At 35.3% G+C, this 20,944-nt stretch overlaps 1 protein-coding gene across 4 annotated transcripts in view; it reads left to right on the top strand.

The window, feature by feature from the left end:
• The window catches only part of ATP11A (ATPase phospholipid transporting 11A), a 110,065-nt gene that overhangs the window by 75,219 nt on the left and 13,902 nt on the right, over positions 1 to 20,944 (top strand). For all 4 annotated transcript variants that reach the window (XM_027884630.1, XM_027884631.1, XM_027884632.1 and 1 more), the window contains exons 12-25: positions 835 to 1,032; positions 1,499 to 1,672; positions 2,975 to 3,138; positions 3,446 to 3,517; positions 4,426 to 4,499; positions 4,748 to 4,851; positions 6,531 to 6,712; positions 7,199 to 7,450; positions 9,908 to 10,082; positions 11,327 to 11,429; positions 11,690 to 11,835; positions 12,763 to 12,822; positions 14,402 to 14,529; positions 16,233 to 16,368. In XM_027884630.1, the coding sequence (XP_027740431.1) occupies positions 835 to 1,032; positions 1,499 to 1,672; positions 2,975 to 3,138; positions 3,446 to 3,517; positions 4,426 to 4,499; positions 4,748 to 4,851; positions 6,531 to 6,712; positions 7,199 to 7,450; positions 9,908 to 10,082; positions 11,327 to 11,429; positions 11,690 to 11,835; positions 12,763 to 12,822; positions 14,402 to 14,529; positions 16,233 to 16,368 (1,968 nt within the window). The remainder of the gene's footprint in view (positions 1 to 834; positions 1,033 to 1,498; positions 1,673 to 2,974; positions 3,139 to 3,445; positions 3,518 to 4,425; positions 4,500 to 4,747; positions 4,852 to 6,530; positions 6,713 to 7,198; positions 7,451 to 9,907; positions 10,083 to 11,326; positions 11,430 to 11,689; positions 11,836 to 12,762; positions 12,823 to 14,401; positions 14,530 to 16,232; positions 16,369 to 20,944) is intronic.

The raw sequence follows: 20,944 nt of genomic DNA, 5'->3' as shown, positions 1-20,944 counted from the left end.
GTTCAAAAGAATCTGCTGTGGGAATCTTTATAAAAATATCTCTCAAAAGCTTGGTTTCATATAGCTGCCTCAGGAGAGCTAGAGGCCAGCATCAGGAGTTACCAATGGCTGATGTTCTTTCAGGAACAAGGTCATTGCCCAGAATGGATACCCAGATGATCCAAAGTAATGAACTGAACCCTGCACTACAGAAAGCACAGTATTATTTAACTAAATCCTTCTCATCAGACTAGGGGAAAATTTGCTTCCCTACCCTAAATGCACGTGCAAACCAGGCATTTTCTGGATTTCTCATTACCAGCAGGAGCACTACTTCAACCTGCTCAGCAGGTCGACTACAGCTCCACCACTGAAACAACTGAGCCAGGGTGTCTGCACATGTTCTGCTTGTGCTGAGAGAGGGAAAGGAATCCCTTTTTTTTTTAATGAAATCTGCCTGAAAGTTACGTAATTTGGTAACCCTTGGAAGAGTTGCTGTAGTTCTACAGTATTTTTCTGGTTATCTGTAAATGTACATGTTATTTTTTTCCTTGTTCTCACATGCATCTTCACCACTCTCATTAGTTGCTGTAGAACTTTACCACAATGCTATGTAAGTGTATTCTACACCTGTATGTCTAAAGAAAAATGCAAATTTAAAGTCAAAAAGTTTAATTTCATGCCAAATTAGTTGTGATAGTTATAAACTATCCTATGTTGAACTGTGAGCTGTGAAAGGCATTGCTTACTGTTTTAAAGTTATTTGAAAAAAATAATATGTAAATACATATTAGTAATTTTTCTGGTTTTGATGGTACATGAAAAATCAATATTTTCATCTTGTTTTTTTGACAGTTTCTTCGAGCTTTTACAGACTTCCTTGCATTTATGGTTCTTTTCAACTACATTATTCCTGTATCCATGTATGTCACTGTGGAAATGCAGAAATTTCTTGGTTCTTACTTCCTTACGTGGGATGAGGAAATGTTTGATGAGGACACAGGTCTAGGACCGCTAGTGAATACTTCTGACCTCAATGAAGAATTGGGACAGGTAAATTTCATTGAATGAGAATTTTTTTTTCCAACTGTCTCTACTGTAGTTTATTTTAAAGTTGTTACTTAAAGGTGGGGTTTTTTTAGGTGGTTTAATATTGAGTCAAAGTGAGTGTTTCCAGAGTGGTAACCTTGCCCATATGTACAACTTTATGTGTCCAGAATCCTCATTTAATCTAACATAATTGTAACATGGAATTCTGATGCTGCCCTAAAGACTGTTCTTTAGGGTAGTAACTGATGCAAATCCAGGCATGTGCATTAAATACTAATCTCTTGAAATTAAATTTGTGTGCATTTTGTTTCCATTTCTGTGAAGATAACTGCTGAAAGAAATGGTTGTGTTCCTTTTCTGAAAGGTCTTTAAAGGAAGGTGTAACCCAGTAATAAATTCAGTTTTGTTAAGAGATTATGGGAGATCTCTATTTATATTCCTGCTGGTTTTAATTTGTGCTCATTTGCAGATTGAGTATGTCTTCACAGATAAAACAGGAACGTTAACTGAGAATAACATGGAATTCATAGAATGTTGTATTGAAGGGCATGTTTATGTACCACATGTTATCTGCAATGGCCAAATTCTCCATGATTGTACAGGCATTGATATGATTGATTCATCTCCAGGAGGAAGTGGAAAGGTATGATAACTCTTTCTGTGCTCTTGTTTTTTTACAATGAAACAGGAAAATTGAACTGTACTGATTAAGGGCATGTTAGAAATACAACATCCATTAATTTCACTAATCAAAGTAGATAACTTCATAGACATTTTTCCTTTTCTAGTTTAGAGTGAGATATAAAGGCTTAATAAGAAGTTTCTCAACTTATTGCAGATGTTATTAAAACCCCAAAATAGAAAACTTCCTTTGGTTAATAAAAGAAATGTAGTAACTGGTTTCTGTCTAACATTAGCTACAGAGGGGAAAGCAAGGCAGGAAACTCCTCCAAGGGGAAGAGTGCTCAATGCAAACGCTTACTTAGTCATCACTGAACGAAGATGTGGCCAAAGAATGGTTTATGATCAAATTAAATGACTTTAAAATGTGATTTAATATAGCCACATCTGAAGTGTGCTGCACACAGCATGTATACATTGTGGCTCTTTTGCCATGTAAATAAAAGTTAGTTGAGAGTTAAGGAGTCTTCACATGTCAGCAGGTGAGCAGTGTGTAAATGGGTAGGATAATCACAGCCAAAGGAGAATATATTTTTATATATATCAGTACAGTATAATATAATACTTTGGCCATACCCTTCACCCATAGTGCTCAGAATGTGGTCTGAAGTAAGCTGTGTTTTTATCTTGGAATTATAGTGACAGCTTGTATTTAAGAGTACACAAGGATAGGTTTCAGGCACGAAAATAAGGGTATAACGCAGCCAGGTATCCATGAAATAGAAATACCTTTCTGATGCCAGAAGCTGTCATTACCAAATAATCTGAAATTTTTTAGAAAGCATTTGGCTCCAGGTGCCAAAATGTGTGTGCTCCAGTAATTTATGTAGCTGTGAGAGGTGTTTAAGCTGCTTAAGAGACTGAAATCTGTACTCTCTGTTAAGACTTGTGCTCCAGGTGCTGCATCCTTCTGTGTGGACTCAGGGCTCTTAAATTGTACCTTGACCAGTATTTAATTAATATAAGTTATTAAAATTTAAACAAAAGTAAAAGAAAAACACTTTAAGCCACACCATGGTGCTCAGAGGAGGCAGAAGTTGCACACTGTCTTCTTTTGGGCACCAGAAGCTTGATTTGCAGGGCAAGACTAGTGGTACAAGAAGCTATGAAGCAGCTGTGTGGTTACCATGGGGAAAGAAGGTAACCTGTGACACTGCCTTTGATAAAGAACAGCAGTAATCAGTTCACCTTCCAAGAGAAAAGTTTTCAAAGCAATACTTAAAAATGATAACTCGTAATGACAACCATTCTTTTTATTTTTTAGGAGAGAGAGGAACTATTTTTCCGAGCTCTTTGTCTTTGTCACACTGTTCAAGTAAAAGATGATGACAGCGTGGATGGATTGAAGAAAAACCAGCTCTCAAGAAGACCTTGTATATATATATCATCATCACCTGATGAAGTTGCTTTAGTTGAAGGAATACAGAGGTATGTGGGTAATTAGGTATTAAATTTTTTTAATCTGTAGATCTAATCACTGAAGTTCAAAATTGCTTTGAGCACAAAAATTGTAATAACAAGCACCAAGTAATCTAGAGTTGATAATTTTCTTAACATGCAGTCATAATTATTCATATTCTAAAACCAACTAAAAACAGTTTGGGATTTTGGTGTTGGTTTGTTATGGGGGTTTATTTCAGAATATAAGCTTGGTCTTAAAACCTTATGACATGCTTTAACCGGGTAGTTAGATATTTGTTGTATTCATTCTCTTGATGTGTGTTTGATTTTACAGACTTGGGTACACCTATCTAAGGCTGAAGGACAATTTTATGGAGATATTAAATCGGGAAAATAACATAGAAAAGTAAGTGGTTAAAAATATAATGAAATTGATGAAGATTTCTTATTGATGTGTTTAATAAATACCTAAAAAATCCAATGCGCAGGCTGGAAGGTGTAAAAACCTTCCCCGGTTCTTCGTTCGCGAAGAGACTGGCCATTATACTTCTTTATACATTAATTTTTAATCAGGAAAGTCAGAAACCTTACCTTTTAGTAGAAAAATAAAATATTGGTAATTTTAATAAACCCTGGAGTTCTATATTTTCACTTAGTCTAGTAGTTTGATATTATATGCAGTAAAAAATATTGATATAACAGCAAAGATGTGGTGTGGGGTTTATGAACTAATCTCATAGTTCCTAATAGTTTTAAAAGCTATGGGTATTTTTTCTTTTTTATATCGTAAATAATATTTTCTTAATAGAAAATGGTGTTTACCCAATTTGTTGTTCACAATCTGTAGAATTTTATAGGAGGGTAATATCTGTAAAATAATTTTTTATAGCTAGTTCAAAGAAATTTAAAACAGGTACTTTTTTTTTGTTTCTTTCCTTTGACATGTAGAATAAATTTTGCAGACCATAATATGAGTGAAATTTTCAATAACATTTAAGTAGTACAGTTGTTCCATGGGATGTACATACTTTTGAAAATGTTACTTTATGTTTCTATAGACGTCTACTGGTTAGGTCTGGTTTATATCTGGGTCTTCCTGCATGGGTACTCTGCTGACTATGCAGGGAATCTTGGGGGCCTCCTCTATTTATTATTTGTAACCTGCTGTTTCATTCTGTACTAGTTTCATATTCCACAGTACTCAAAATAATTTTCCACATTAGAAGTCATGTTTTAATGCTTCAAGTCATAATAATCAGTTTAGGGATCAGGAAAAACAGAGTTGTTTAAAAACTAATTCAACTTCTGTTTCAGGTTTGAATTATTGGAGGTTTTGAGTTTTGATTCTGTGAGACGGCGAATGAGTGTAATTGTTAAATCTTCAACAGGTAGGACTTTCACATTCTGTTTCTTTTTAGATTTTTTGTTTCACTTGAATTTGTTTCGGGTTTATCAAAGAATTAGGCATTAATCACAGTCTGTGTACCTTTCATTATAAAATAGGGGACCAGGTACTAGCATGGGTGCAAATGTTATTGAAAAGTTGAAAGAAAGCATTTTGAAAACTAATTAATTTGGATGTTTATTGAAGAAAGTATATTTCGTCATTTTGAATTCCATATGCTGTCTCTTTTAGGTGATATATTTCTGTTCTCTAAGGGAGCAGATTCCTCCATATTTCCTAGGGTTAAAGAAGGCAAAATTGAACAAGTACGATCCCGAGTAGAACGCAATGCAGTGGTAAGATTGCATTTTATTGATATGTTCACTTGATATCAGTATCAAATAGAAATCAAGTGTTCTGACCTCCTGCTTTATCTGCTAACAGATTTGTCTTCCAAGGCACCAAGGTTATTCTGTGCCAAGGTTCACTCATGCCTTGTGGGTAGCAGTCTGTGTTACTCCCTTATTTGCATCTGTCCCTCATCTTATCTTCCACATGGTACTTGTGGTGCAATATGAATGCATTAGATATGCACAACTCTGTGTCAAACCAGAGGTCATCAATTAGCTTTTTAGTATGGCACTTTCACAGTTGTGGTTGTTCGAAATAATTTTTGAATGAAAGGAAAGTGAAAAACTGTAAATCTCATTGCTAGTTTCAGTCCCCAACCTTAGCAACTGTGATTTGTTGTCTTTGATTTCTTTACAAGCTCTGGGGAAACAGTGCAGTGATCATTCCTATCTTGGATTTTTGCATGCTAAAAATTTGCTGTGAACTGGCTGATCACCTTTAAAACAAATTGAGAACTTAGTTTTATCTAAAAGGTAGTTGTGAAATACTGGATTTTGTGTGTCCAAAAATATACAGAACTCATTGCAATGCAATATGACTGCTGGTCTCAAGAATAGCGTAACATTTGCTGGCATCCAGTACTCAAACTAAAAAAAAGTGTTGTTACATGTATGTGAGAAAAAAACCCACAGTGTCACCTGCGTTTATTTTGAAGGGAAACTTCAAAACTTTCCAAATGCTTTGCTAAGCTGTAGTATATGAAACAGCGGAATGATAATTCCAAGTGAAGGAGGTTAATGAAATTGAAAGAAGTGTTTATGTATCGTATCTATCCCATGTCTGACAAGAAAGAAAGTCAGACCAACAGCTATTTTTTCATCATGGATAATTGGAAATAGGCCTCTGAACGAAAATACACCTACCACCTGCCCTTATCAATAACAAGAAGCAGGGAGCTATTTTAATAATTCTCCATCTTTGATTTGGTAATAAGTAACTATAGAAAAACTTTCAGAATTAAAGTTTAAGAAGATAAAGTGCAAGTTAAATGCTGTTGTGAGAGGCAATGTATATTTGAAGTGTCAAAACTTCTTTTCTGTGCAGCTTTTCCCCACCTTACACAGTCTATATACTCCCTTTCTTATTCATCACACAGTCCAGAAGCCTAATGCAGTCTGAAACACCTACAGCTAAATTCTAGTTTTCACTTGACTGAAATGGTACAGTTGGATTTTCACTTTCAACGCTGTCTGTGATATTTTGTCCCTGTTCATGCCTCTGCTGCAACACAGCATGAAAATCAGACTCTGCAGAGCTACTATTTATATTATTGTTATTTATTCTGACTCATCCTGCCTAATTATAAACATAGAGAAGGAAATCTTTATCTTGACTCTCCCTTCCCTGGTAATCTAATACATCCACTTGTGTCACTGAGCTGTTTCTCTTCTGGAAGATTGAGATTTGTCTCTCAGGTTTGTAACTGCTTCCAGGGCAGCAGAGAATCAAGCTGAACCATGTTCTGTAGCAGTCTGTGCTATATTCACTTCACTATAAATGTGAGTAGTGGGATGTTCTGTGTTCGTAGTAAAATGATTTTCATTTTTCAAATATTCCAGCATAAACAACAAGAAGTCTGAGAAGTGCTCAATAAGATGCATTTTCTTTTGATTATGGTCTTTAGGAGGGACTGCGAACATTGTGTGTTGCGTATAAAAAACTCACAGCAGAAGAATATAGCAAAGTACAGAAGCTGCTTCAGAATGCAAAGTTGGCCCTCCAGGATCGGGACAAGAAATTGGCAGAAGTGTATGAGAAGATAGAAAGAGATTTAATTTTACTTGGTGCTACAGCTGTTGAAGATCGGTTAGTATGTCTCTTAATTTCTTATGTTTAGTGATGTTATCAAAGTAATTGAAGAGCCTTTTTTGCATTAGAGATTTATTTGAAAAACCCTTTATTTGAATCAAGTCCACACCCTTAGCTTAGTAAAGTTACACATGGTAACTTTATAATTTAGTAAGCTAGTAACAGTGGTTAGGTGTACAAAAATCAGTGTATTCGAGCCATTTGCAAGCAGTTCATGTAATACTTCACTGATAAAATTATAGGGGAAAGATTTGGAAGAACTACAATATGGCCATTGAGGAAATAAAGGAAGAATCATTAGATCTCTAAAAGATTTGAAAACATGTACTAGTCCCTTAGACATTTTTGGAGTCACAGTTAGGGGAAAATTCTTTTATCTGATAATTTCTATTGAAATTTTTTATTTGGACTCTTTCAGTAAGACCTTCTGAATTTCTCATTTCCAAGCAATCCATTAATATATGTTGTCAACTGACTTTACAGACTACAAGAAAAAGCTGCTGACACTATTGAAGCACTCCAGAAAGCAGGAATTAAAGTTTGGGTTCTAACAGGAGACAAAATGGAGACTGCTGCAGCTACTTGCTATGCTTGCAAACTCTTCCGAAGAAATACCCAAATACTTGAGCTAACCACAAAGAAAATTGAGGAACAGAGTTTACACGATGTGCTTTTTGACCTAAGCAAAACTGTCCTAAGACACAATGGCAGCTTAACCAGGGATACTTTCTCAGGGTAAGGAAAAAGTTGGATTTTCAAGCCAGGAATGCTCTGCTCTACATTTCATAATTAAATGTTGACTAGTTACCTTAGGAACAACAACAAAATATGTTTCAATTTCTGCTGCTGAATTGTGAATTATTGTATGGCAATTAAGTATGTTTGTTCTACGTAAATTTAAATTTTCAGTCATGATTCTTTATCTTGCTTGTGTTATTGCTTTAATTATTTCAAAAAAATCACAACTGATACTGCAATTACTTATTTTTCCACTGCAAAACTGTTTATTCTTGGGGAAAAAAAATGTTACAAAGTAAAATACTGTTTCTAACTTTTAAAAAGAAAGTAGATATGATGCATTCATGTAATCAGAGTTTGTATATGATATAACTTTCTTGATAAGACCAAGGCCACAGAAAGCAGCAATATGTGGCTCTTTCTAGGGAAGATTATGCTACATTTACAGAACAGATAAGAACCAAATCTTCTGGTCTACGTAAAAATACTTCAAGTGACCCAAATTGTAAAGAAATCATTGACTTCTGTGTATTTTGAATATTTGTAGAAGGATAGGTATCATGTATATAGAAGTGAAAAATAACATGGAATAAGATAGAAAATAGCATTAAAAAGAAAAAAAATAGGTATCCTGTAATTAAGTCTCATACAGGCAGTAAATTAGGCTGCTTATTTGAAGGTTTATAGCTGATCCACATTGCTTGCTTTCCCTGCCCCCCCTCCCCATCCCCTGGTAAAAACAAGAATTGAATTCTAAAGCATTTTTATCATCTTAAGACATAAAGAAGTTACGGGGCTTCCAGACATAATGGTGTATATTTTATTTGCTTCTCTTTTTAATATGGAACCACCCAGCAAATACATTATAATATGCATTTTTAATCAGCTTCTAGTAAAGGAGCAACAAGCTAGCAAGCATTTGTGATATTAGTTTAGCAGAGAGTTTCTAGAACTCTTAGCCTTACAGCTTAAATCTCTGGGCCAGAGCATTTTTCTTAACTCTCCTTACACTTCAAACCCCATTGGTCTAATCAAGAACATTTGTTCATTCAGCTAAACAAATATTTCTATGTCATCTGTACCACATTTAGCTTAAGTTCCGTAGACCTTACAAGGTATGATTAAACATGTTTGTTTAACTTTTTGTGCATTGCCAGTTTTCTAAATGTTAAAACTCTTTAGAATTTTTTTGCCTTTGGCCCCTGAGTTGGAGAATCTGCTAAGATAGTAACAGCAGGATTCTGCCTTTATATTCAAATTCAGGCTGAAACTATTTCATGGTAATATGCCAGACATTCAGTACTCTGCCTGAACTTGGTAACTTTTTAATTGGTATCATTGTACACTAACGGAGTTGCTCTATTTGTGCCAGTGGTAGCAAAGTGCTGAACATATCTGTGAACTGTTATTAAACATAGCTTATGGTACCTGATATTATTTGCCAAAAGTAGCTTGTGTTCTGCTAGTGAAGATGGAGACACCTAAACTACATTGCTGTTAATAAATGTGGTGTTTTCCTCACAAACACTGATCCTGATGAAACCATATTTGTTGAAATGCCATGCACAGTCGTATAACCTTGGAGCACCGAGAGCAAAAATAAACTTCAGTGTATGTTTATACAATGTTCACTGTTGAGCTGAAGCCTGAGGCTGCTGTGTAATGCAGGCAAAAGCAAGGGCGCTCTGAAATAACTTGTTCAGATGCTGCAGAAAATGCCTCTTGTAGTACAGACCATCTCCCTGCATTGTTCAGCATTTGTTAACTGTGATAAAGTGCTTCATGTAAGTGTGGTTGGCTTCTAGCAGGGATACTGGTAATAGATTTTTATGTATATAATAGTATATTGTAATATTATAGGTAACATATATAATTATTATATTATAAGGTTAAAATTATCTTATACCTGTATTAGACTTAACCACCACAGAATGCCAAGTACCCATGCTATAAATGTGGACAGTGGTCTTATCTATCCAGGCCAAGAGGTCTCTCCAGCATTTCTTTCAAAGCATTGTTTACTACTTTCCTCATCAGAGTGGATTTAGGAGTATAAAAGGTCCTTCCCTCTAACTTTTTTCCTCCATGTTATGGAATGTCCGCAAAATTAACTTTATTCCTGCAACTTGGTTTACCTCACTGCAGTTCTTGGAGCCCTTTCAAACCAAACTGTAAGGTCATTAATTATACACTCATACTAACTGGTGAAGTCAATGAGGTATCAGATTTCTGTACTTGAACTGGTAAAGCACTGAATATTTTCGACATAATCTAGAATTTTAGAATGTCATAAATATTGGTCTTAGAAATTTCCTTTAGTGGTATATTAATTTTGCTGTATTGAATACTCATTATTTTTTCATTAATTCATTTTCTCATAAGAACTGTTGCCAGATTTTAAATATGTCTGAGAATTCTACAGTGACTCTTAGTTTATATTTTATCCCTGAACAGACTTTCAACTGATATGCAAGATTATGGTTTAATTATTGATGGAGCAGCATTATCATTAATAATGAAACCAAGACAAGATGGGAGCTCTGGTAACTACAGAGAGCTCTTTCTTGAAATTTGCAGGAATTGCAGTGCAGTGTTATGCTGTCGAATGGCACCTCTGCAAAAAGCACAGGTTTGTGTTTGATTTCATAATTGCTTGTTAGCTGTGCACATATATAATTATCGAAGGTTAATACTCTGTATTACTTATGATGATAACTTAAGATGTTACCATTCATTTTTGTGTCTTCTAAAATGGAGAAGGCAAAAAAAAAAAGGGAGGGGAGAATTTCTACTGGCAAGCAATTTAGATAATGATATGCTAAAATGGCACCCAGCTGTGCACCTGAATTTGATTTATGTACATATTGTGCAAATTTTATGGTTGGTACATGCTGATAAATGAACATATTTAATAAATGAACTAACTACTCTCCTTTTAACCTAACAAGCTTTGAATATTCTACTATCTGTTGACACTACAAGAACCTGCATTATTTATTACTGTAGAGTGATATTTTTTCTCTATTTTTCATGTAAGTGGAAAACCACTAAAGAAGAATCCAGACAAAAAAATGTGTGCATTATAATTTTTAAGTACTTCCTGACTGTTGCATTTGTTGTTTGTATCAAGTAAAAACATATCCTTCCATTACTGAAACATCTCAAGATAGCTGAAGAACTTCTGAAGGAAACAAACATTGGAATATGCACTCCTTGTTTTTTTTCAAATGGTCATGTCTTTATCTCAGTGCTCAGGTACAGCTTATGTAGCCCTAAATCACATTAACAAACGTGTTTAGCCAGCACATCAGCTGTCTGGAAGTTTGTAGAAGTTTTTAGTTGCCACTGACTCAGTACCAAATTTACAGAGGTGACAGTTTGTAATGGAGAGATCTGACGTGAAATTTTTGGACAGTTTTTATGTCAATAGTGTTTAGATAAATAGAGAGTCCTATTATATTTTCTTAAATAAGTAAGAAAAAAGTTCACAGTTAAGGAAGCAGAATTTTTCAGTCTTCAATTTCAGGATTTCTTTGAAATTGAACACTCTGTCTCTGGAACCCTCTTAATTTATTAATGCACTTACACAGCGTTAAGCAGTCTCAACAGCATCTTTTATTCTGCTCTTCCTTCCTCCTTTTCCATCACTCTCAAAGTAGTTTGGAAGTATTTGAAAAATGTTTGGAACAAATACTTTGTAATATGAAGAAACTGTGATCTTTATGCATAGTAGTTGCATTGGGTAATGTTGGTTTTATGTCCCTTCAGGGAATTTCTTATACAACCACCTTGGTAATTTTTATTTAATTTTACACTCATGTAAAATAAGCAAACCATTATAGAGAAGAGTTTTTAACACTATTTTTTTTCCAGATTGTGAAATTGATTAAGTTATCAAAGGAGCATCCTATCACATTAGCAATTGGTGATGGAGCAAACGATGTCAGTATGATTCTAGAAGCACATGTTGGTATAGGTAAGCACACATTTTAGAATATTAATTCAAGTGAAATGACAAGAAATATTTATTTCTTAAAAACAGGCAGTCTCAATCAGGTTATACATTTTATAGACAATTTCCAACGCACTTATCCCACAAATTGTATGAAATACAGTGGTGATCTCCCATGAGATCAGTGTCATAGCGTTATTATATAATTTTTCAAGTAATCGTATCTTTTTAGTAGTCCTTCAGTTATTAAAGAGCTTCATCTTTTTTTTTTTTTTTTTTTTAAGGAATCATTGGCAAAGAAGGTCGTCAAGCAGCAAGAAACAGTGACTATGCAATACCTAAATTTAAACATTTGAAAAAGATGTTGCTAGTTCATGGGCATTTTTATTATGTTAGGATATCTGAACTTGTGCAATACTTCTTTTATAAGGTAGGAGAACGCTTATTCTAATTACATACATCTCAAAAGCTTACATGGTAATACCTAACTATATACAGTTTTCCCAGCCAATGGTACAAAACAGCAGTAATTCCATGTAGGGATTTTGTTGAGTGCCACATGCAATGCTGAAATGGGATTATTGTTTCTATCCTGAAGATGAAGTGAAATAAATAGCTTGTACATAGATATGTTCTGTAATGTATGTTATATTTAAACCCAGAATTTGCCTTGTCTTATTTTTTTGTCTCCTACAAATTTCATCTCAGACAGTTCTTATTTCCAGTACCTTGTGGATTGTCTCTAAATCACATTGGAAATAGTATTTGAGAACTTAGAAACTAATGTAAATTAAGTTATGCTGAATTCATTAGGATAATGTAGGTGGAGAAAGGTTATAATGAGCATCCCCCTCTTTAGACAGTTGGGATCCAATTGAAATTCTTTAGTAAGCAGTGGAAGATATAAAGGAACTGTCAGAGGATAATCCAAAGTTTTAGTGATTGACTGTATGTCTAATTAGGAGAGGATGAGGTTTGTGGTCACAGCTAGAAACACCTTTAAATTGCTTTGCTGGAAACCATGCCTGCGCTTGCTTATTGTGGTTTGTGTCCTCCTGTGGATTGTCCTTTATTTGCCTTGCCTTAACTGAACTGTGCTCCTGGATCACAAATTCCATTGCCCTTGAGTTTTGAAACTGTAGCCTTATAAGTTTGCATTCAAAACATTTCAGTGTTTTTCTTGGCGGTGGTACTGCAAGATGTGACTGTTGATGTTTAATATATGCAGCTTTTTCTACTGTTCTGCAGTGTTCACTTTTACCAGTGTTATAAAACTAAGATATACATAGCTATAGCATTGTACAGCATATAAATTAGTGCTTGCGTTTCAGTTGATGACTGTCACTTTGTCTTTCAGAATGTCTGCTTCATTTTTCCTCAGTTTTTATATCAGTTCTTCTGTGGGTTTTCACAACAGGTTAGTTTTTCTTTTTCCATCAGTGTCATGTTGTCTCTTGCTTTTTTTTAAAAAATGGATCCTCCTGAGAAAACTTTTGTATTAGTTTACCCATTTTAAAAAGGAGAGCATCACTTTTGATTCAGATGGTTTTCAGTGGCAATTGCAGTTAAGTTACAGAAATCAATTTTATGAATTATCAAAAAAGCAATGTTATTTTCCAAGTCAAGGAATACAGGAACACAAAATTTAGAAATGGCAATGCAAAGTGCAATGTCTATGGAAATGTAGAGTCAGTTGGGTTTAAGCTTATTGGACAAGGACAGAGGAAATCCTGAAAGGTGAGTACTTGAACTAGTCGTTCATTTTTAGAATCCAGAATGAAAATGGAGGAATAAACTCATTTTCTCTTGTGTATATGAGTATAAATTACAAATTTCAGACAAATAGCAGCATTCAATTAGTAGAAAAGAAAAAATAAAAACAGAAAAAATAGAGGAAAAGTGAACTGCTCCTGACCAGAAAAGTGTCATCACTCAGGATAGGATCCAGTATCCTCCTTCCTAAATTTTTGTTTATTTTCTCTTCTCCTTGCTCTCATCTAATTTGTGCAGAAAATATCTACCTCTTGTTTTTTTTTCCGAGTGAGTGACCAAAAAGCAAAGGAATGAATGACCCAATTTAGACCAAAAAGGTTTACATTTTCAGGATTAAATTGGGCAAGCATAGGATTTAATTGGGAGAAAATAGTACTGTTGCTTTGAATTTGTCAAATATGTAAAAACAAAGGCTCCAGGAGGAGTAAAAATGACAGAACTATTTTTTGTCTGTTTTAGTTTTAATTTCAAATGACCGCTGAAAACTTTGTAGGTTTTTATCAAGCATCATTAGGATTTAGATATGAAAGCATATGCTGATGAAAATTTAGATTGATTTTATTCTTTTAAGTGCTAAATATAATTTTGAATCAAAAAGGGGGTTTTGACAGCAATTTTTCCAGCATAAATGATTGCCAGATAGGTTTTGGGAAATAAACAACTCTTTTTATGAGGTGATGTGGTAGGTTTGAGGGCTAGTTACAGTGACATGTGTAAAAAGGTAGTTCAGTGAGAAGAACCAAAGAGACATTGTGATGTTTCTTTGTATGGCTCATTGCAGTCACCCACAGCTGAGGAACCTCTGGAGTACTCCCCCTATCTCTCTGCATGTCTCCATGTTATATAGAGGAGATAAAAGAGGAGGGGGGTGTGGATGTGCCAGAGAGGAGTTTCTTCCTCTAGAAGATAATCAACTGTTGTTCAGTTTGGGTAGTTTGGAGTTGGTCTTGCAGCTTAAGCAATAGGAGGGGCCAGTATGTGGATCGTATGGATCTTTTAGCTTATCTTTTTTCCTCCAGATGAATGGGATACAAGTGCAGAGTTGTCTTATATCAGTTAAGAACTGTTCAGGGATATCTACCTCCATTCTGAAGGAATATCACTTTGTTTTCCTGAAAAAGTGACTCATTAATTTTAAATCAAGTGTCATGCGGAGGATTTAATTTTAAATGAAGATTTAATTTTAAATTAAAATACCTGATTTCCTTATTTTCCATCTACAGACTTTATACGATACTGCGTATCTAACACTGTACAATATCAGCTTCACTTCCCTTCCTATCCTCTTCTATGGTCTAATGGAACAACATGTCAGCGCAGACACGCTCAAGAGAGAGCCTTCCCTGTACAGGTAAAATTAATACACTGTGCCCCAAAGTCTTGACTGCTCAGCTGTGGGATCTATCTCTGTTACAACTGAAGTCCTCAGGATTCTGTATCACAAGATACACCGCGATAGAAGGGTTGAAGGCCTCATGCATAGTCTACAAAGTACAGTAGTGTAGTTTTACGTGTATAATTAGAAACCACACCACTCATTTGCTCTATAAGTGAGTGAGAGCAAAATAGAAATTTTTGTAGAAATAGAATTATGACTTATTTTAGCACTCTTTATTTCCTCAAACCATGGGGAACAGAAGTATTTTTTAAAAAGAAAACATACTGGTCTTTTCCTATACATGTTTTCTTCTGAAAGAAAAGAGGACTGAGTGATAAAGTGTTGTATCAGAGGATGTATTTTGTGTGGTGTCCAGCATTGTCCTCTGCTTATTGTTGATTCACTTCTGGGGATTGGAATTGTGATTGTTTAGGTTCTTAGCCGCTTGAAATACACTTCTTGCCAATTAACTGCATTTGGCCATCTAAATTAGGGACATTGCCCAGTTTTGAGCCTTGTAGCTGCAAACACAGTGCATGTCAGGGAAAGTTAACAGTAGGTAATCAAAGGAAAACCATTTTTTTGAAAGAATATTAGATGCCCAAAGTTTAATCAGTACACTGATATGAAATTGAAGAGGAATACAAGAGATTACGGTTGAAACTCAGCCCCTATATTTTTATTTTTCCTTTTATATTTTAAGTGGTTTTAGTTTAAAAATAGTAAATCAGAAGACTTTTTTTGGTTTTTGAAAGCTAGCAGAGGGTATTTGTCAGAAATTTTGGGGGTTTGATACTTAACAGAACCTATTGCTAAGGTGTTTGGGGCAATAGTACAGTTGTTCCAGGCCAGATAGCCTATTGTTTGCCATATATGGCTTTGCAGTCTGTATTAATCTGCAGGGGGAAGTTACTTTGTATGGTCATCAGACAGTCTTTAAAGTTCATATGGTGAAAGTATTGGTTGGTAGCAAATGTTTCTGTAATTCAGGGTCTTCATTTAACTGTATTCTGATATACTCTGATGTGTTTTATGCTGTATGCCAAGTTGATACATACACATTCTGTGGACAAGAGCTAAAGTTGTAACATTTAAATTTTTTTGTTGTAAGAAAATACATGCCAATGAAGAGTTATGCTGTTGACCAGTTCCTGTATTTTTTATGGGAAAATGTTCAAGAAGTACTATTTGACCTGAAGCTTCAAGTCAACTGCAAACCGCTTCTTTTGCGTGTTCCACATAAAATTAATGTTTTGTTTTGTTGCAATAGTCTGTATATAAATACGCCATGGGAAATAAAACAAAGTCTTCAGAGACCTCTAGTGTTGTCATTTCATATCTACAGTGGATCATCACATGCTCAGCAAATACTGGAATAGCGATACCTTCTGTAAAAATATTGAGAAGTAAACAGGTGCAGCACAGAGGAGTGTACCATACAGTTGAAATAAGCAGAATTACAGGCAGCAATTGAAACAGTTCAGTCAGAAGGAAATGAAAATAAATGAAGAGGACATTTTCAGGAAGAATTTACTGGTGAAGTGGTAGACAGTTGTCATGTGGTTTTGCATGCAGTATCTCAATTGTTTTTGTTTCAAAAACCAGTATGAATGACATTGTTTGTCTGGGATTTTCAAACCTGCTGATAATGAATACATGTATCTTATTTTACACAGAGATGTTGCTAAGAATTCTTTGCTGCGCTGGCGTGCATTTATTTATTGGACATTCCTAGGAGTGTTTGATGCTGCGGTATTTTTCTTTGGTGCCTATTTATTGTTTGACAACACAGCTGTGACCAGCAATGGACAGGTTAGTGTTGGATTTGATCAGTCAACCAGTGGCAATTTTTTTTTTAATGTCGATTGTGAATTGAACATAGTTTTAATTGTTTTCTTCAATATTTCATGCAAGATGATAACTGTTTTATGAGTTACAGTCAGATAGATGGGTTATTTGTTTGGCAAAGTCTGAACTATGTAGTGGGACACACTGTGTATCAGTAAGCAGAGACATAGAACTAGATACAACTTAGGAGAAATATATATCATAAATTCCAAGTATTCCTTCTGAATTTACATAGTGACTTTTCCGTTTCATGCTTACCATAAATCTGATGAATATCTGCTTAACATATCAAAAGACTTCTGGTAGAGTAGTTATGAATGATCATAAAAGATCTTAAATATAACAATCTTTTTAGTAGTTTAATTATTTTTTACGTATGGCAGCTTAAAATAATGTATCTCTGCTTGCTTTGCAGTCACATGAATGCAAATCTTAAGAACTTTTGCATTTTATTTATTTTATCCATTGATATTTTGGTCTATTTTATTTGTGTGCTTTTTTTCTTTTTGCTACTTGCTTCTCTTCCTATCCTCAGCTAATGACAACCAGCACTCACATGGTAAGACTATTGTGGATTTGTCATGATATCCATTTCATCTTTCACTGTTCTTTAATTAATCTGGTAAAGAGCAATAAAATATCACTTAAACCTATAGTTAGAATTGTTCTTTATAGCTACTTTAGAAGCACTTAAAATAGAAGGAACTTTATATAAAATATATTGATGTAAATGAGGTGTGATAAAGAGCCATGAACTTTAAAAAGGCTTTTTGCTTCCTTGCATTTTGTTATTTTGTTGTGTGCTTTTCTTTAAGCTGCGTTTTGTTGCTGACTATCTCTGCTACGGAAATTTCTGTTACACTTGATGCTATAATGTGCTTGAATGGCTTTAGAAAAGACCCTCAAAGTGAGAGAGAAAATTAACTGTACACAGTTTTGTTGCTTACAGGCAACATAAATATTTGCTAGAAATGCAATATTCAGATATTATTAAAAACCACCTTTTTGACATCTGTTAGGGAAATGAACTTCTACTGTGTGAGAGAATGCTTGTTAAAAGGAGCTTTTCTAAGGACAGAATGCATTTCCATCAGACAGAACTGTACACTGCAGTATATCTTTTCTTGGTGCCATTGTGCTTTCTTTTAGATGTCCAAAATTCTGCATTAGCTTATATCTTTGGTCCTGAAAATTGGAGTTATCATACCTGTACAGATTTTGTAAACAGTTTATATATTACAAATATTCCATACTGTGCTCCTTTTTGAAATTTTAGTCATCTTCTGTGCACATTCAATCAAATTCTAAGGCTCTGAAGCCAGACTAATGCCTAATTTTCAAATTTTGAATGTTTATATCTACAACTAGATACCCATGTTAATATTTGATGATAAAATATGTTGCTTTAGGAGGCATTCTGAGTCCTGAGTGTCTTGACTGTTAGAAAATTCATTGTTAACTCAGCACACATAGCTGTGTTTATTATAAGACTTAGAGATACTGAGCTGCAATTTGAGATTTACAGGCTTGAAAATGTTAAGTGTTCAGAAATAGTGGTACTTATGTGAGTTCATACATACGTGGATGCTAGTAGGTGTTGATGGTTATTTCTCAGTATTTAAATTATGCTTACATCTGGAAAAAGTCAGTGAAGGATTTGAAGATTTGAAAGGTTTGCTGCTGCAACAAGGTTATTATGGAACAGGTAGAAAGCGGGAAAGAAGATAAAAAAGCTGGTGGTAATACCAATGTCATAAATGTTATAAAATGATTCCAGTTAGGTTCCAAATTGTTAAAATGGGTGCTGGAGATTTATCTCCTATTAATTGTTATTAATTTGTGGTGTTTCTTTGTGTGTATGGTGTTCCACTCTGGATATGACCTGATGGTTGGTGTTGTATAAGAAAGTAAGAGGAAAGGAAGGCACCGTAGAAGTCATTGCAGATTGCCAAATATCATCTTAGTTTAACCATATAATAAAATTTATTTCCTGTGTGATTTTTTTAATTTTATTTTAACATTTGATATGGAGTACATTAAGTAGAATTGTTAAGCTGGGTTGAGAGAGACTTAAGTTAAAAGGAGTAACAGAATGGCAAATACAATACAACAGGAAGGAAGGTAGGTGAGTAGAATGCTGAATTAGAACATGGAAGAGCAGCAAATACAGTCACAGAAAGAGGAGGGGAGGTCTTGGATAGGCTGGGAGCAGGACATAAAAAAGCCTTGATAATAAACTAGTGGCAACAAACAGGCTTGAAGGCATGAGTACTATCTTGAGATACTCAATGCTGAAAAGGCATTGTGAGTTGCTGAAACTCACACCTTCCCATACTGTTCCATTTACCTTTCTCTGTGCCAGATCAGCAGCTTTATGGAGTCTTGTGTCTCTGTGCTATGACCTCATTTTCTGAGCCAGTAAGATGGGTAGTTAAAGGGTTTGTTTGCAGCCCAATGCTGTCTATCTAGCCTGATGAACACAGAGAAAGGTTGTTTCAACTCTTTTATTTCATCTAGCAGCTTATATTGAAAATGTGTTCAAAATGCAGAAACTTAGACTGACAGTAGGCTCTCTGAGAGATGCCAAATATGACATGAGTGTGTTGTAAAATTTAACTGAAAGAGGAAAGTCGATAAACGGCATAATTGGAAGCTTCTGATCCAGATTCCTGGCCAGTTTTAATTGCACGGGTTTTTTAGGGTGCAGGAAGTATTACAGTGATGGCATGAGCCTATAAAATTACTATATTACATATCTAAGTAAAAGGTCAAAATGCTGAAAGTTTCCTGAATTTCATTTCGTGTCTAAACACTTGGTCACACATCAAATAATTTTAAAACAGTGAAATGGTTACTGAGAAAAATAATTTTTCAGCCAGTCATTTCTTTATTTCTAAATTTATTTTCTATTCCCAGTTGATGACATTCTCAGCCTAGTTTCCTACAGATTTCTCTCTTGTGGCTGGCTGTGGTCTCTATTCGGAATTTGTCACACAGCAGCACATTTGTGTGATCACACACCTATGATGTAATACTGGGCTAGCTCATACACAAAAATTTAGATGGGATGTGATCCAGTTCAAATCCCTGCTTTTTGCAGGGCTAATTAAGATCAAATTGCTTAATACTTTGCCTAGTCTTTTTCAAGTTTTGGATATCCCTGAGGATGGAAATTCTGTAGCCTTCCTGGGCAACCTGTTCCAGTGTTTTCCTGCCTTCATGGTGGAGGAAGTTTCTCACGGTATCCAAGCAGAATATTTCTTGTTGCTGAGGAGATGTCTGTTCCAGTTCTTCGTCTCTGTAGTTCTTCTTCAAATATTTGTGGGCAACTGCTAGGTTGTTCCTTAACCTTCCTTCCACCAGACTAAATAAGTCCTTCAGACTCTCTTTGCAGAAGAACCATGGGCTGCCAACTATCTTGGTTGCCTGCCATTTGATGCTTTCCGTTTTTGTTTACATTGCTCCTGAACTGAGGGACCCAACATTGAGTACCATGTTCCAGGTTCAAGCTCACTGTAGCTGAGTAGATGAGAATAATAACCTTTCTTCAGTGGCCTTGTTCCTCCCAGTGCAGCTCCATTTGCAGTTTCCCTTATGTGTAGAGTGAGCACAATATAGGCTTGTATTCAGCCTGGAGTCCTTGTGACCCCAATGCAACTTCCTTTTCCGCAGGGCCATTACTCAGCCAGTCGGTTCCAGTATATGGCACTACTCATCCGTAGATGTAAATCTCTGTACTTTTCCTTATTTAATTTCATAAGATATCTGTTGGCATGATTCTCAAATCAGCAGAGGTAGGTCCCTCTGGATTGAAACTGTCATTCATTATGTCAGCTGCTCTCTATTTTTGTATCACCTGGTAGTTTGCTCATGATGTTCTCTATGTCACCATCCAGGCCACTGGCAGGAATGATCCACAATATCTGCCCCAGTAGCTGTTTCTAGTGTGGTTCACTGATTACCAGCAGCCAATCAGACATCAAGGACTCTTGAGTCAGTGGTCCAGCCAATTTTGAACTCTAGTAGTAGTCCATGTATCCTGCTTCGTTATTGTCCAAGTGTCAAATGCCTTGCTAAATTCAAAATACATTGCATTCACTGCTTTCACTCCTTAACATCTCCTTAACCTGCTGCTCCCACACTGTTGGCTGCTCCTTTCCTTCCCATTCTTTGCTGTTAAATGCAAGAAGCAGGTTTTGGTTGTGAAGACTGCGATCCAGAGTATTGCATATTTCAGCATTTTCTGTGACACCTTCTACTAGGTTGGCTTACCACTCCACTTTCATTTTCCCTTTGAAACAAGGATGTCTCTAAATATCATTTTTGTCACTCTCAACACCCCTCACTAATCCTAGTTAGAGCTGACCTTTGTCTGTGAATTTTTTCCCTCTGTACCCAGGTAATGCTTTTATGCTACCTGTTTGCTTCCTGCCCATATTGTCATCTCTTGTATGCTCTCATTTTGCCTTTTTGTTCATTGAGAAACATTCTACTTGGTCTTCTGCTGAAATTCCGTGTCTTCCTGCAGAAGGGAGTTCAT

Source organism: Empidonax traillii, unplaced genomic scaffold, assembly GCF_003031625.1.
Source record: "Empidonax traillii isolate 1590-97213 ecotype Southwest subspecies unplaced genomic scaffold, ASM303162v1 scaffold151:size923898, whole genome shotgun sequence".
NCBI lineage: Eukaryota > Metazoa > Chordata > Aves > Passeriformes > Tyrannidae > Empidonax > Empidonax traillii.
Note: the sequence above shows the minus strand (reverse complement) of the source record. Positions and strands in the feature narration are given on the sequence as shown.